Here is a 17,287-nt window from a genome sequence, read left to right on the forward strand (position 1 = left end):
TCCACCCCCACAGGAGCCTGGATTGTGGTTCCTGTTTTGAAAGGACTTTGGGCAGATCTGGGAAGGATGAAGTTCAGGCTGTGGGTGGCAGACCGGGGTGACCTTAGGGTCATGATGCTTGGACGCACTGTCTCTAGGTTGGACCAGCAGCCTCAGTCTGTGCAGGAAAAGCTATCTCCTCTCATCCGGGTTGTCCTCTGACTTCTCCCGTTTTGGCTTTTCAGAGGTTGGTTGCTCTGGTCTTGGAATGGGACGCTGTGAACTCTGATAGGAAAGCCCAGTGTGGGCCTCTCTTAGTTCTGTAACTTTTGAGTTATCTGAGTGACGCTGTACCCTCAATTTGAGGATGGGCAGACATCCCTGGGTGTTCCATGGCCCACATGGCGACTTGCTACATCTCGGGGTGGTGGTGGCGGGGCGGCCGTGGGTCTGATGGTTTAGTTGTGGTTGAAGTATTTTGGAAATAACTAAGATACTGGTTTTAATTGACAGTCTTTGCTACTTATCCTATTCATACTTATCACAGAGGTTCTTGGACAAAGAAATAAAGATTTGGGTGAAAACAAGAATGTCCTTCATTTAAAGAAAAAATGTGTAAGCCCCGGAGATGTATGTGCATGTGCTGGGCAGCCCCCAGCAGTGCTCACCTGGGGCCTCGTGAGCTCCTCAGTCCTGCGGGGAGGCCCTGACCGAGGGTGGATGTGGTCTGTTCCAGGGAGAAGTGGGGGTCCCGACATACCCTCTGCTGAGTGACTTATTTCCTATTAAAAAGTGTTAGCATCTGGATCAAAGAATGTGAGCATTGGTCTCACTGCTGGAAAGTGGGCCTTGCCACTCTGGCTCTCTTGGCGAGCCAGCCACCAGGGCCAGGCCTGAACACGGCCGAGCCTCCATGAGAGCTGAAGCCAAAACATCAGGTCAGGAGCTGACCCAGTGGGATGGGACCTGAGCTGGCTTCCTCCCTCATGCTGAAAGTTACCTTTCCTGCCCTGCACAGGAGAAAAGGGCAAGAGATTGCAGAAGTGGCCGCAGTGTGCCAGGGAGGGCGTCCAGGGCAGGTGTGGCCCCACCAACTGTGCGAGAGTTGGGCTCGGCCAGTGCAGGGAGGGTGGCGTTGCTTGTGTCCACCTTGAGGCTGGCTTTGCCGGTCACAGCCTGGCGCCTCTGCTCTGCCAGGCCTCTGCCTTCTTACCGGGTGGGCAGGTACAGCTGATGCCTCGCCCAGCACAGTGCTGCCCGGGCCTCAGGGCAGCCTGGGAGGAGGAGGGTCTTGGGGTTTGGGGAGGCTTGGAAGGTGCTCAGCAGCAACAGATGGCAGGGCCAGGCGTCAGCACGAGCAGGCAGGAAGGACGTGGCTGTGCCATCCCCATGATTTGCATGAGGCCCATGGGAAGGGGCCGCAGAGCAGGGGGCGGTGGCTTCAGGGGGTTGTTGCAGGGGCCACAGGGCTTTACTGGAGGGATACGGGATTTACAGAAATCTCCACAGCTGTCCACCCCATCTCAGGGCTGATTCAGAGCGAAACACCAGTCTGTTTGTTCCCCTTCAAGTTACAACTGGTAGCGCCTTGAAGGGTCTTGGGATCCATGCTGGTTCTCAGGTGGATCTTCTAATCCTGGATCCACTTCGCTTCCGTGTTCTCCCCTCCAACACGGTCTTCACATGAGAATTGGGACCAAGCCACCCCAGTCCCCACCAGCCCTCAGCCCCCAGGCAGCACCAACTTCCAGGCACCTTGTTGGCTTGCACTGAGGGTTTTCTCATGCAGTCTAGGGAAGTGGTCCTCACTGCCAGCCCCCTAATTGGTGGCATCTCTGCCCTGCCAGCTGGGTACTGACTCATTTGCCTTTGGCATCTCAGGGCCTCCCACACCTTCCAGAGGTTTTCACAGGGAGGAGGAGTGTGGGGACACTTCTGCTCATCCCTGAGACTAGGGGACAAAGGACCTAAGACTCCAGTGACGTGAGTCTGCAGTGACGCAGCATTTTCCAGAAACCAAGCCAGTCACACCAAACTCTGGGCCCTAGCAGTGCTCAGCCTGGAAAGGAGGGTCTGGGGTGGAGGGGGATGGGCAGCAGGTGGGGGCAGCAAGATTTTATCCCCTAGCATGTGTACAATCTGAGACATGTCGACAAATTACAAACCAGTAAAGCAGATGAGATGGAATAGCAGGCTGAGGCCAAGCAGGGGAGAATACCAGTGAACCAGACATCAGTCAGACTTCAGGCTGGAGACTCCTGGTGGCCCCGGGGAAGAGGGAGACATCCTCAGTCCTCATCCAACCCATCTCAGGGTCTCCTCAGATGCACTGACATGTAAATACCAGTTTCTTATCTTGATCTTGAGTTTCAGGAGAAGTGTAGAGCCCCCATTCCTCCCCGGAAGAGACCCTTCAGGCTTCTAGCATCCCAGCGCCCCCCGCCCCCCAGTTACCCCTCTGTAACTGTTGACCCCTGGGGGCCTGAACCACCCCTGCTGGCCAGCGCACCATGCCCTGCAGAGTAGTGGGAAGGGTCTGGACCAGGGTGGATGGCCGTGCTCTGTCTCCTGCAGATCTGTGGCCCCACCTTGATGTTCCTTCCATCTCAGCACCTTTGAGGCCAAGCAGATCCCAGTGGGGCTGGGGGTGCAGGTCAGCGCCCCTTCCTGAGGCCATCAGGGACACCACTCCCCCCTGCAGCTTGGGAGTCGTGGCTACTACCCTCCATCCCAGTGAACCCAGAAGGCGGGGGCTTGGAATCTTGCTGTGGCCACACACCTGGCCGGGTGCCCAGCTTGAGCCCCTTGCCCCTGCCAACTGTTCCTAGGTTTCCCAGACATGGGGGCACTTATGCATCTCCTCCCATTCCCCTTGATAAAGAACAGAGAGCTGGGGGGCACTCAGGAAGGACCTTATTCCTGAAAAATTCTGGTGAACAGGGAGGAGGAGGAGGAGGGAGGAGAAAGGAAGGGGAGGTGGGTGGACGCTGTCCAGGGTCTCTGCACACCCAGGGTGGGTCCTGGACTAAGACCTCCTTCCCAGGTAAAAGCGGGCCATGTGCTTATACCTGCTGCCCGCTCCCAGAGTCCCCGGCCCCTCAACGCCCTCCCTGCCCACCCCACGTAGCCAAACCTCCCCCTCTCCCTGCCCTGGAGGGACTCCGAGGCACTAGCAAGGTTTGTGGGGTGAGGGGGATGTGGCAGGGAGGTAGGGGCCGAGCAGTGGGTATTGTAAGGTGAGTGCAGAGAAAAAGAGAGTGAGCAGGGTAGTCAGGCAAGAAAAGGAAATTTATTGAGGGAAAAGAGAAGGTGACTGGCTCTTAAGGAGAACCAGCGTTCTCCATTTCTGACGGAGTCCTACTTATACCCCACCAATGAAAAATTCTCTGAAGGGATGGTCATGTACCTGGAGGTCTGGAATCTGGTGATCTCGCAGCTTTGAGAAGATAGGCGCCAGTGAGATAACAGGATGCCGTTTGGGCAATTTGGCCAGTCTCATGGATCACTGTGATTTATTCTTTGTTTGCAAGGTCGACATAACGAGCCATCTTATCAGTGAGACCCCGTGTGGGCCCTATCAGGTGTCCTCCTGTGCCTGTGTCTCTATGAGGACAGTGCAGGGTTGGGGTGGGGTCTCTATTTCCTGGGGACCCCCGCCCTCCATGCCTACCAGCTCCTCAGAACCCTCGCTGAGGCCTTGCATCCAGGGTGCGTGGGTCTTGCCTCCTGGAGCTGGGCTTCAGGCACAGACCCCTCAGAGGGGGATCCGGACCCCTCAGCCGGGTTCAGGACCTGCCCAGGAGACGCCAGCTGGCACCCCAACTTCACTGTCAGCTCAGGCAGCCCTCCCACATCCCTTACAGGTGGGCACGTGGGCTTACATTACTCCTTCAGCTCCTCCCCCCTCCCTGTAATCATTCATGCACCAGGACCACCTCCTGGCCACGTCTCCTGGGCTTCAGCTGCCCACGGCTCAGCCTGGCATATCATGGGGCACACACGGTCCATCGTAGCGCTGCCCATCTGCTGCAGCTTGGGGAGGGCACAGGATGAGGAGAGGAGTGGGGAACATTGGGAGACCAAGGGCAGAAATGGAGGTTCCCCATCCCCCATCAGGCCCCAGACCTGGCCTCGACTTGTCGTGGCCCTGGGGAAGAATCTTGGCATGGGGCAGTCAACTCTGATGCCCAGGCAGCCTCGGTATTTCACACTGACACACAGTTTTGGGTTGAGACCAGGCTCTGGGCTTTCAATCACACTGCGGGGTGCCCCAGGCCATGAAGGGCAAAGGGGGTGGACCCATTGAGCTGAGGATGGGTGCTCCTGGCTCCTGTGGGTCCCGCGTGGCCTGGTTCGTCAGCTGTGAAGTGAGAATAAACAGAATTTTGTAAAAAAAAAAAAAAAAAAAAAGATGACCCAATGGTGAGCTCGCTGAGGGGCCCTCCTGGGGGGCCAGGGAATTTGCACATGGAGGAAGGGCAGAGGAGGTGGACTGGAGTTCCTGGGCCACCGAACACCCAGCTGCCTCCTGGCTCTGATCCCGCTCAGCACTCAGGCCCGCCAGGCCTCCGTCTCCACAGCTCCGGGAGGGGAACGGTGGCAGGACAGAGCCATCCAGCCTGGGGGCCCGCCCTGTGCAGCTCAGGGGATGGGGCTCTCCTCGCTTGGCCCCAGGAGAACCCCCCACCCCACCCCCTGCATAGGGTTGGGCCCTCGGCCAGCCTGGGAAAGGCAGGAGTCTGGTGCTCTTGGCTGCTGGCCGTTGGCAACCTCTCGGTCTTCCTGCTCAGAGCGTCATCCGTCTGGAATTCCAATGGAAAAACCTGCTCCTGCAGGTGGCCCCGGGGCTCTCATATTCCCAGTTTGGTGGTCTGTGGATGTATAGAGCCCAGGCTAGACTCTAGCCATCCCCACCCCCTATGTGGGGTGGGGGCTCCCACCTTCTGCTGGCTGAGCTCCCTCCTCTCTCTTGCCTGGTGGGTATGTAAGTGGAGGTGCCTGTGAGCTAAGGGTTTTCTCCAGGCTGGAAAGGAACCCCAGCATCCTGCCCCCAAGCCTGGCCCTTCAGGTGGGCGTGTTCAGGTGTGGAATCAGGTGAGAGTTCAGGTCTCTGCCAACTGGCTGGGCCACCCTACCAGGGAGGGCCCCTGTCGCTGGTACTGCCCACCCCCCGAGCTCTATTTGAAAAGGATGGTCTACAAAAGCAGAGAGAACTCCCTGGGCAGGTAAACAGCGGTGTCTACTGGTTGTAGGTGCAATCCAATTCCCAAAGAATGAGTTCCTGAAAAAATTAGGGGTAGCAGAAACTTGGCCTGTGTGTGTTTCTTTGTTGATGAGAAATTTACACCAAGTGCGGCAGTCTCGGGCGTGTAGCCCGGTGACTCTGAGCACTGTGTGTGCTGATGCGAGAGCTGGGCTCTCTTTGCCTCTCACCCCTGGGGACCCAAGGAAGATGGGAGGGAGGGACTCCCAGCACAAGTTTGTGGACTGGGACAGGCCACTCTCCTGTCTGAAAAAGCCCGCGGGGTCAGCAACCAAATCCTGGCCAAGGTTGAGCCTCTTGGAAACTGTCCGGCCTGCGGGGCAGGAATGTGCCTGCACCTGGTAAATCCATCACCAGAGCCTCCACCACTAGGCTCCTGGATGCCCCTGCCTCCTGCGAGCTTGGCTGTGAACTCGGCTGTGAACTCATCCGCCCCTGGTTCCTTCCCCCCTCCACCATCTCCAGGAGGACAGACGACAGAATATGAGAGGGCAGCAGGTCCCTCGTAGAGGGACATAGTTTGTCCACTCATACATTCATTCATTCATTCCCCAGTGGGTGCCGGCCACCACTGTCCTAGTCACAGACCCCACAGCCTGCCTGATCACTGTCCCCACTCCTTGTTTTCGCTATAGAAACTAAGGGGAGTGGGGTGGGAAAACTCAGGGAAGAGGGTGCAGGAGCTGAGGATGTGATGGGGAGACATGCCCATAGGCCTGGCACTGATGCAGTTGGGCACCTAGTCCCCATGGCCCTGTGCCCAAGGTCTTCCAGAGGAGCTTCACGTACCAACCCTAGCAAAGACCTCCCCATCCAGCCTGTACCCTATTAACCCAGATTCACGGCAGCCCTGCTGGAACAAAATCCATATTCACAAAACATTCCATTGGAGCACAGTTAGTGTCTCACAGAGGGATCCCGGCAATCTATGAAAAGAAATTCATTCCCCCAATGCAGGGTGCGGGCTGGCAGTGGCCCTGGGCAGTGGTCAGGGACCCAAGTCAGTGCAGTGGTGCTTTGTAAGCTGTCAGGAGCATTGTGGCCAGCACTGAGCCTGGCCTTGGCGTCTTGGCTCCTCATCTGCAAGTCTGGAGGTTGGGTGGCTGGCATTTAAATGCCGAGACCTCATCCATCACCCTGGGTGACCTTCAGCCTGAATGCTCATCCATCAGATAGTCGACAGCCTGCTCATCCCCACTGCTAACCACCACGGCCCTGGAGGCCTGGGCTGGACTCAGACAGCAGGTCCTCTTAGGCCCTGACATCCTGTGCTGTTGCAGAGGAGCACCCGCTGCACCTCCCATCCTCCCTACTCACTTACCATCCCGTCCTCCTCCTCTCTTCCCCCATCCCTCCCTTTCCTCCTCCCTCCCTCCTCCCTTTTCCACACTCCCTACTGGCCCCTCTGCCCAGCAAGGCGGTGGCCCCAGGTGAGACCTCCACCTGGTTTCAGCAGCTCAGTTTGGGTCTGATGCTTGTGGAGTGGACAGGGACACTGTCACCATTTTCTGGAGTGGTGGCCCATGTCCCGCTCCCTCCCTCCCCAGTTGCATGTAAAGCCTGGTGGTCTCCTGCTCAGGAGGAGCAGAGGCTGTCATCCAGGACGTCCAGTACAGACTGTTGGGTCACTGGGGACCCTGACAATGCGGGAAGGATGCCTGAGCAGAGGCCCAGGCCCAGTGGCACCTGTGGGGGCCTGAGATTCTGGGGCAGGCAGGGAAGGGACAGGAGGCAGGCGGGGAGCAGCCCACCCCAGGGAGGGCTCTGTAGGACAAGGCCCCTCACCACAGGCCCCAGGGTTTATCAGGCCCCAACTGTGGTTGGGGTGTGTGGGGGTTAAGGTCAGAGGGCCCCAGCGCCCAGGGGTGAACATCCCTTTGGGGCTTCCCTGGCTCTGTTCCCTATGACCTGCTCCCATGGCATCCACACTGCCTCCCATGGTGTCCACACTGCCAGATCTCCAGCAAAGCCCTGTGGTCTTAAGCTCCAGAAAACACAAGTCAATTTGCAGAGCGAACCCCGGGTTCAAAGCCCTCCTCCCTGCCTTTGAACTGTTGGGAAATACTCGGCCCTTGGAGAAGCCCCAGCCTCCCAGCAGGATGTGAGGCCTGTGGATGTGCCTGGTCAGTGTCTTCCTGGGGACAGGGGACAGGAGACCTGGTCATGGCCTTCCCCAGGTTGTGGGGATGTGGGGTAGTGACCTGTCCAGTGCCTTTCTGGGGACATGGGAAACTGGTCATAAGGGTTCAGACGACCCGTAGAACCAAGACGATCCACAGTGAAGGTGGCCATGATGATGTCCCCTTCTCCTGAGGGGTCCTGCTGCCTGCCCCTCCCTCGGTACGTGTTACCAGGTGGGGACACTCCAGGTTCCTGGGACAGAGCTGGAGGTAAGGAAGCCTGGACTCACCCCTGTTGGGAGCCAAGGTGATACGGATGGGAAGGAGGGTGCCCCTTCCCCCCACCAGCCTGCCACCACCCATCGAGCAAGGCCTAGGGCCCCAGCCCTGCAGATGCGTGACTCTGAGAGACGGTCACCATCACAGGGCCACCTGTTTCTAATCCGAGTTTACCCAGAACAGCTGCTCTTTTGTCATAAAACGGTGCCTGCCCAGAGCGAGGGCAGGGTGGGCAGGATGAAACCAAGAGGCCAGGAGCCCTCACGCAGGGCGACTGGAGGGGCACCAGACGCATGGCCACACGGGTGGTCACAGTGGCCCTGTTCACTTAGGGAAAAGGTGGAAGTACCTCAAATGCCCACAACCAACACGTGTTCATCCACGGGGGCACATTCAGCTCTGCCCACGCTACAAAAGGGCGTCTGTTCCCGGAACATGGTGGGTGGGGCTCCTCCAGGCACTTAAAGGTCTTCCAGTAAAAACTGAGATTTCTGGGAAAGAAGGAATTCTGCCCCAAGGCTGCAGTGTCTTCTGCCTGAGTTTCCAGCCCGCAGGCCTGCTGCCCCACCTGCCAATGGATCCCAGACATGCCAGTCCCTTAATCACTATGCCTATTCCTTCAAAGAACGTTTTAATATTTATACATCTGTCTTATTGGTTGATTTCTTTGGAGCTTCCTGCCTGACAGGACAGGGGAGCCTGGCGGGCTCTACAGTCCAATGGGGTCACAAAGAGTCAGACACAACTGTGCCCGCACACCTGGCCTGACAGATGCCTGGAGACTGAATTGTGATGTTGGTTACATGACTCTGTCCTTTCACTGAAAATCATTACTTGTACTTTCAGTGGGTGAGTTTTATGGTGTGAAACTGCCCCAATAAAGCTGTAGCATTTGAACAGGAGCCCTGACCTGCTATTCTAGAGCCCTATTCTAGCCACACACAAGCTCGCCCTGGTTGGCCCCTCACCCCAGGGCTCTCTGCTGTCCGGCTTGCCAAGGGCCAGGCACCATGCCTGATGGGCGGATGACTGTGGGTCTTGAGCCAGACTAAGCCTCCATAAATCACCGGTCCCTGACTGGTGGGTCCTGGGGGCCTGTGGTGAGGGGAGAGGGAGGGGCTGTGGGCGGTGGATCCAGAGAGGTCGGCCAAGATGTAGTAGGCCAGGAGTCTCCACGTGGCTGTGTGAGTGAGTACACAGGCATGAGAGCCTGCTGGACATTTTTAAGCACTCTGAAACACTCAGGCTGTTATCATGAGGCTCCCCAGAGGCTGGCAGGATGGTGGGGGGCACTTCTAAGTGGGAGGTGGGAAGACAGCTCCCGCAGCTGTCCCAGGCCTGGCAGTGGAAGCTTGGCCGGCCCACCCAGGAGCGCTAATCAGGGTACTCAGGTCTTAAATTTGGGGCCAAAAATGTAAGTTCTTCAGCATCACGCCAAGAAATAGTGCAAAGAACACCTTCACATGTGCAGATGAATGGGGACTGCAGGGACACTTGGGTGGGGAAGGGTCTCTGTTTTCCAAGTTTGAGGCCTTCTGGGTAAATCCTGGAGTCAGGATTCAGGAAGCAGAGACCTGGGGTCTTGATCAAGGTGAAAACTTTGGGCTGTTTTCTTCCCAAAACATTGGGGGTCCCAAGTGGGGCCCCTCACACTCCATACTTAGGGGCCAGATCTCCTCCTGCCCACACATTAGGGTCCAGCCAAGGCCTTGAGTCTGGTGTGCGTGCAGCCTTGGCTGGGGCCCAGGTGTGGGATGTGAATTAGGGGCATGTGTGGAGTGAACTGGTTGCCAGAGAGTGGGATAGGGGTTGGGGTAGGTCCAAAACCTTTCCCCGTGGGTTTGGCTCTCTGTGGGCAGGGCCTGATGGTCTTGGTGTCCACAGGAGGTCCAACCGGGATGCTGTACACAGGAGGCATGAGATTAAACCCCTATGTGCCTTGTATATGATCCACCCCCCACCGTCCCCCCAAGGTCTGGGGAGGGAGAGGGAGGTGAGCTGCAAATAGGAGAGTAATTCTGGCTCGTGGTTTCAGTTTGGGCTCCAAGTTCCTGCCCTGGAGTGCTGTCCCAGCCGCCCGTCCTCCCTAAGCAGGTTGAGGCCGGTGGCTCCCCGCCTCAGTCGCCCCAGCGTCTCAGGCCCCACAGCCAGGGCCTGGCTCAGGCCAGACGGCACCCGTCCACCACGTCAGGAAGGCCGAACGGCCAGACGTGTCCCCTCCCCGGTCAGGCAGACGGGCTCCTCCAAGTGCAGGAGGTCGTCCTGGGGGTCCTGCCTCCCTTGACAGCCCACCCACACTGCTGCGGCAGACAAGGCTCAGGGAGCTCGGCGTTTATTGTTCCAGGTGCTGAAGCTGTGAGGGATGGAACCGCATGGCAGTTGGGAGGAACGGGTGCCACTGCGGCCGCGCTCGTGCCAGGAGGGGCGTCCCAGGCAGGCAGCTCGTGTGGGGACATGGTGTCACCTGCCACAGTGTAGCCGGTCCCACGTCAGGTACGCACTCAGGTCTGCAGGGGGCCGCTGAAGACTCCACTCACCACGGTCTTCAGGAGCTGGCCCTGGGCCCGAGCCTCCTGCAGACCCTCACAGATGGACAGGGCAGGGGGCACTTCTGGGCGTTCTGAGGAAAGTGGCTGCGCTGATGGAGCTGAAGTGAGTGAGGGGTGAGGGAGAGCCCGGAGCTTTCTGGAAGAGGACTGGGGGAGGGCGGCAGACAGTGGGGAGGGTGGTCCAGGAAGGAACTGGGCTCCGGGGGGCCACTCCCCACGGCCTACCCCCAGGGCCCACAGGGAGGCTGGGGCTGCTCAGACGCAGAGACTCCCACGGGCCGCCTGGGACAGCGCGATGGTCTCAGTGGCCTGCTGGCTGCTGGAGGACACGGAGCGACCCGAGCCGCGCTGGCAGCGGGTGTGGCCCTGCGGGAGGCTGCGGACGCCCACAGGCCCACCGGTGCCCCTGCTGTGGAGCGAGCGTTGGCGGTAGTCACGATAGTTCTTGGTGAGCAGCGTGTAGAGGAAGGGGTTCACACAGCTGTTGCCATAGGTGAGGCAGGTGGTCAGGTAGTTGACAATGCGGGCAGAGCGGGGAGCGAGCGGTGGGGCCCCGCGGTACTGGGCAAGGAGCTGCCACAGCCAGAAGGGCAGGAAGCAGGCCCAGTAGAGCAGCACGATGCCCAGGATGAGATAGAGCACCCTGGGGTTGGGCAGCCGCCGCGTCTGCGTGAAGGAGGCCCGCTGCGACAGCCAGTAGGCCCGGGCCAGGCGGACATAGAGCAGCCCGATGACCACGCCGGGCCCCACGATGCTGGTCCCGAAGAGCAGCGTCAGATAGGCGCGGTGGGTGCGCTGGCCCCAGGCTGGCAGGCAGAGGCTCTTGTGGCCCCTGCGGACCAGCCGGATGGCCAGCATCATGGGCAGTGCCAGCAGCAGTGCCAGCAGCCACGTGCCCAGCGCCAGGACCTTGCGGTAGCCCTTGGAACGCTGCACCATGTCCAGCGGCCTCACCACGGCGGCGTAGCGCTCCCTGCTCATGAGGGTCAGGGTGAAGATGCTGGCGTGCATGGTCAGGAAGTCCAGGCTGAAGAGGATGCGGCAGCCCACGTCGCCGAAGTTCCACCTCTTGGTGACGTAGGTAGCTACAATGAAGGGGATGCTGAGCAGGTAGAGGAGGTCCGCCAGCGCCAGGTTGATGACGTAGACGTACATGGAGGCCGAAGCGTGCAGGAAGCGGCACATGACCGTCAGCGTGTACACATTGCCTGCCATGCCCACTACGCCCATGGCCGAGAGCACCACCCCGATGGTGCCCGTGGCCACCAGGTCCTCCAGGGAGTTGGGCTCCGTTGGGCTGGCCAACGAGCTGTTGAAGGACGCATTGGGGGCACCAGGCAGCTCGGGCATGGCGCTGCCCATCGTAGCCGGCACCGGGAACCTGCTCGATGGCTCTGGGCTCAGTGCCATCTCTGCCACCTCACACTGGGCTTGGGGCTGGGGCCGGCTGCTCCTTTAGGCAGAGAGGGGGCATCTGTGGGTAACAAGCTTGTCCTGCGGGAGAGGATGCTCATTAAAGATGCAGGTCAGGCACCCCTTCCCACTCCCAAGAGGCCATAAGAGGCCACAGTTCCCACCGGGCTGGGGAGGCCTGCAGAGGGACAGGGCTCACCAACTGTGACGCCCCTTTGGGGACTCTCCGGTGCAGAACTCTAACACTCTGCCTCAGTTCCCCAGCTATCCAGGGAGACCAGAGAACCACCCAGACCAGTTGCCCCCATGCATGCCCCAGTAGCACTCCCACCCTTGACCACAATGCAAGTTCAAAGGCCTCTCAGCTGGCTGGCCTTTCCTGAAAATCAGGGCACAGCAGGCATAATCCAGGATGGTTCACTCCTGGATGAACCAGGAGTCCTCACTAGGCCTCTTCACTTCCTCATCCGTGAAGGGCAGAGAAGCCGGGCTGACCCCTGTGTCTTCCTCCCCATTTAGTTCTCCTGCATGTTTTTAAAAAAGTACATTTTGTTCAGATTGCAAAAGTAATATCTGCCAACTTTAAATTTCAAATAGGAAAATATGTTAGATAAAGAGGGGAAAGCCCTCATAATTTTCCTTTATTCACATGGGGGAAATAAACCTGACTCCTATCTCCCACCACACAAGAAAACAATTCAAGGTGGACTGTGTACCCGTATGTAATAGATTAAATCAATTAATTAATCAAGCTCTGGAAGAAATGTAGGAGAATATCTGCACTACCGTGGGTAAAGAAAAATTTCTCAAAAAAAAAAAAAAAAAAGAGCATAAAGTGCTTGTAGTAAAAGACCCACCAATTGGATTTCATGAAAATTAAGAACTTCACTGAGAGAGTAAAAGATGTAAACCATGGACTGGGAAAGATAATCCGAAGACACATATCAGACAAAGAACTAGTAATCAAAATACGTGAAAGAACTACAAATCAATAAAGACCAATGACTCAACTGAAAGAAAAAAAAAGACAAAATTTGAACAGGAAATTCATAAAACTGCTGGGAGGACATGAAGGAAATGAACTCCTGAACTGCTAGTGGAGGACGAGAGCAGTGCAGCTGCCTGTGGCAAACACTGGCACCCTCGGTAAAGTTGGACACGCGTCTGTCCTCTCATCCAGCAGTTCTACTCTTAGGTTTATGCCAAGAAAAATAAGTGCAAATGGCTGCAAAAAGCAAGAGTGAGAACGTTCATAGCAGTCAGAATCTGGAAACCACCCAAACATCCATGAATGGTAGTGTGGATAAAGAAACTGTGACACCACCCCCCCCCCCCATAAAAATGCTCCAAGGCGATGAAGAAAATGAGATTATTGAACAGCCAACAACTTGATGAAACTCAAATATGCTCAGTTGAGTTGGGGGGTTGGGGAAGAAACGAAGCACACAGGAAGAGTACACACTGTAATTCCCTTTCCCTGAAGCTGGGGAAAAGGCAACATCTCTACCAGTGGTTGAAGAGGGTGCCAACTGGTAGGGGGCACCAGAGAGCACTCCAGGGAATGGACATTTGCTATGTCCTCATGTGGCGCTGGTTACACAGGTGTCCTGTGGCTCAGATAGTAAAGAATCCGCCTGCAATGCGGGAGACCTGAGTTTGATCCGTGGGTTGGGAAGATCCTCTGGAGGAGGGCATTTTCCTCCACTCCAGTATTCTCCCCATGGACAGGGGAGTCTGGCGGGCTATGCAGTCCATGGGGACCCCAGGAGTCAGACAGGACTGAGCGACTAAGCACAGACATGTAAAAACTCCTGGAGTTGCATACCCATGACCCGTGCTTACTGTTGAAAATTACCCTCATAAGAAAAAAAAAAAAAAGCTAAATCTTGAATACTTGAATGAGAGGAGAGGCCCCTTTATCTCCCGATCTCCCCACATCCAGGGATAATGTGGCGGGATAAAACTGGCTCCCGGTTTTTTCCCTCTACAGGTACAGCGTTCGCACTAACATGGATAAACTCGGGTTGTCCAACCGGCGTGGCGTGGTCTGAGCCTTCGGTGCAGATGGGCAACCTGGGTGCAGAGACGCTGTCCTAGGCCCCCTGCCCGTGGGACCTGGCCCAGCGTCGGGCCTGGCGAGGGGAGCTGGGGTCCTTCCTACCGGCTCGAGGCGCCGTCCACGGCCGCAGTCCCCAGTGGTCGGGGTTCCAGAGCCCTCCCGCAGGGGCTGCCGCGAACCTGGCGGAGGACCTCCCAGGAGGGACGCGAAACAGCCGCCGAGCCCACCGCGTACACCTCCACGCTCGCTCGCCACCCTCCGAAGCGCCGCGCATCTCCCCAGGGGGCGCTGGGAGGGCTTTGTGGCCGAGAGATCCTGCCGGGGACGGCGCGGGCCGGCGGGGAGGGCGCCCCGCGCCCCGGGTCCCTGCCCCTGCTCCCGCCCCGCACCCTCGCAGTGCCTACGCCCACCTCCGTCACCGGGCAGTCAGGTGTGGTCGCCGAGCCCCCCGGGGTCGTGCTCTGGACTGGCGCTTCGTCGCCAAGCGTCTCCAAACGCTCAGCGCGGCACGGAAACCTTTCCGAGGGCTCTGCCCGGTAGAGGCGCGCAGAGGACGTGGGGGCTTCCAGGGGCGCGTGGTGGAGGGGAGCCCGCCCGCCGGTCTCGCCCGGAGAGCCGCGCTCCGCGCCCAGGCCCCTGTCGTCGCCGCCACCTGCCCGACTGCCAGCTGGGAATGCGCGGCGGCCCAGCGCCCGGCCCGGATATTAATAACCCGGGGGAGGGGGGCGGCTGGAGAGGGGGCGAGGATGCGCTGCGGTGGGGGGAGCCACGGAGGCCCGGGGAAGGGAGGGCAGCAGGGGCGGTAGCGGGGGGGTGGCAAAGCGAGAGGGCAGATCACGGTCGCAGCTGGGACCCCAGACGCATACGTGGGGTGAAGTTCAGTCCAGCCTGGTTGGCCCCACCACGGAGCGTCTCTGCTTCCCTTCGCCCTCAGCACTCCACCACCCCTCAGTTTCTCGGACACTGAGCCTGGGACTCGGATTTAGATTGTCAGTCAAGCCCTGGACCCTCCCCTGCACCTGGTGGGGACGCACTGGGTGGAGGGTGGTTCTGAGAGACCCATGCGAGGCCAGGACCCAGTGTCATTAAAGACATTCATAATCTGCACTCGTCAGTATTTCCAAAACCTTTTATCAAGGCAAACCTTTTATAGTCCCCATTTGACAACTCCACATCCCACTCCCCCAGACCCTGACAACCACCATTCTCCTTTGGTCTCCATGGATTCCACTACTTTAAGGACCCCCTGTGAGTGGGACCATACATTTGTCCCTTAGCGTCTGGCTTCTTTAACTTGCCACGATGTCTTCAAGCTTCCTTCATGTTGTAGCAAGGGTCAGAGTTTCCATCCTTTTCAAGATTGAAGAGTATTCTGTGAAGACTGAAGAGTATCTTCTGATTGAAGATAAACCACTTTGTTTTTCCCTTCATCCCTGATGGATTCTTTTGGTGATGGTGGCTAGTGCTGCTATGAATATTTTGATTTATAATTTTCTGTTCCTTTTATGCATCATGGTCCTTTCTTTATTTCTTTGAAAAATCCTAACCGTCCTTAGTTGTCAGATCTTTTCCAGATGACTCCGTTTTCAGGGAGCACTGCTGTCCACTCCTCATTGACCCTCAGCCTGGAGGCTGCTGGTATGGGGGTGTGCCTGAGTCACCCCACTGCTACTCTCGGACAGGTGGACTCATAGGCAGGTCTTCTTCTCATCCTCCTGCCCTGTGGACAGGTGATTCAGGCTGGTCGGCCTCATGGTGTTCAGGCTCACCTGCTGCCTTTGGTCCAAGCACCCTGTGACCAAGGGCAAGCCCAGGTCACAGAGAGAAGCTTCCAGGAACACAGCCAGGGTTAGCTGCTGGGGTCACTGAGCAGCCTGGCTTGACATAGGCCCTCAGGGCTGCAGGCTGGGAAATATGGATGATCAAGGACAGCATCTGTTTAGGTGTTGGTCAGCTCCCTGCCCATCTCAGAGCAGCCTTGGTCTCATCTCCTGGTCATGATGTCCTGCAGAGACACAGGCCACACAGCCCATGGCCTCCTCTCTGTTTGCACCACGAGGGAAGGACAAACACCCATCCATCGTGCATGTCAGACAGACCCCATGGACGGCAGGGGAGGGGCTGGGCTCTCCTGAGTGTGAATGACAGGAGCCAATCGAAGGAGGGGGAAATATTGTGAAACCTGAAGGTGATGGTGGCTGATATGTCCTCTCAAGGGACGTCATCGGGGAGATTATCTGAAACTCTTCCTCTATTGCACTGTGTCCTTAGCCTGGACCTGAGAGGACCTGAATGCCTGCAATGGTGGGGCTTGGGGCTTGAGGAGAGAGGGCCAGGATCCTGCAGGGAGCTGGTGCTGCTGTCCTCAGGTTAGTGGACTACATCTCTTAAGATCTACTGTGCTCTTTGCAAACTTAACTCTGCCTGTCTCTGATTCACTTTATGGACCATTAAATCATAATCATAAAGCTCCCACTTTCCACAAATGTGACTTTAAAGCTTTGCTCTGCATGTAATGGGGTTTCCCTGGTGGCTCAAATGGTAAGAAATTGTCCTGCAATGCAGGAGACCCAGGTTTGATCCCTGGGTAGGGAAGATGTCCTGGAGAAGGGAATGGCTACCCACTCCAGTATTCTTGCCTGGTGAATTCCCTGGACAGAGGAGCCTGGCGAGTTACAGTCTATGGGGTCACAAAGAGTTGCATGACTGAGCCTGTCTCTGATTCATTTTTATGGACCATTAAATCATAAATCATAATCATAAAGCTCCCACTTTCCCCAAATGTGACTTTAAAGCTTTGCTCTTCATATAATGTGTTCATTATATTTTGAAATGATCATTTTTCTGCAAGAACTCTTTTCCAACTGGATTACTAAATTAGGTGGAAAATGAGATGCCATAGGCTGAATCTGGCTTCATGGGGTCTCTTCACAGGTGCCCACCCAGCCTGACCACAGACTTGTCAGAGGCACGTCTTGTCACTGTCCTGTCCCCCCAGCCCCTAAGAAAAATGCCTTGGAAAGAGAAAGGGGAGGGAGTAGGACTGGGGGTGGAGGGAAAACAGGCCTCAATGCACCTGTAAGAGTCTAAGTCAGCTCCTTGCAGGAGAGCAAAGACTGGAAGGAGTCCAGAGTTGGGCAGACATGGCCCACATAGCCTCACCAGTCACTGACAGAGACTTTCTGAGGCCCAACGGGGGGCCCCTGCCCCAGAAGGAGGTCCCAGAAGGGACACACCTGCTTGGCCACCCCTCCCCCAGCCCAGGGCCCTTCTGCAGTCAGTAGCTAACTGTGTTTTCTAGGAGATTTTTCCCTTGATGCTGTTGCTAATGTTGTTACTTGATTTCAATTTCAGAAACAATTTCCCCAATCCTTGTCTCATATACTCAAGATCTGAGACCCAGCTGGAGGAATGAGTATTGCAATCAAACCAATTAAAACCTGTCCAGGTCTCCAGCTGGAGGCGGGCCCCTATAGACTAGCAGAGAGCCTCCAGCTTCTGAGCAATCCATGTGACTGAAGTGCATGAGAGTTCAGAGAGGTCCCAACTGTAAATATCCGGGTTCAGGAAAGCTGGATGCTGGGAGAGGGAGGAGAAATGTCAAGTACACACAACACTGTCTCTC

The 17,287-nt window shown here is 57.1% G+C and overlaps 1 protein-coding gene across 1 annotated transcript; it reads right to left on the reverse strand.

The window, feature by feature from the left end:
- Positions 1-10,127: 10,127 nt before the first annotated feature.
- Positions 10,128-14,337, reverse strand: UTS2R (urotensin 2 receptor). The gene is made up of 2 exons (XM_043905124.1): positions 14,073-14,337; positions 10,128-11,684 (listed from the first exon to the last, which is right to left on the reverse strand). Exon 2 carries the CDS (start codon positions 11,598-11,600, stop codon positions 10,446-10,448), a length of 1,155 nt encoding a protein of 384 aa, XP_043761059.1. The 5' UTR covers positions 11,601-11,684; positions 14,073-14,337; the 3' UTR covers positions 10,128-10,445.
- Between the last annotated feature and the right edge of the window lie 2,950 nt (positions 14,338-17,287).

The sequence above is a fragment of the Cervus elaphus genome, chromosome 5 (genome assembly GCF_910594005.1).
Source record: "Cervus elaphus chromosome 5, mCerEla1.1, whole genome shotgun sequence".
Lineage (NCBI taxonomy): Eukaryota > Metazoa > Chordata > Mammalia > Artiodactyla > Cervidae > Cervus > Cervus elaphus.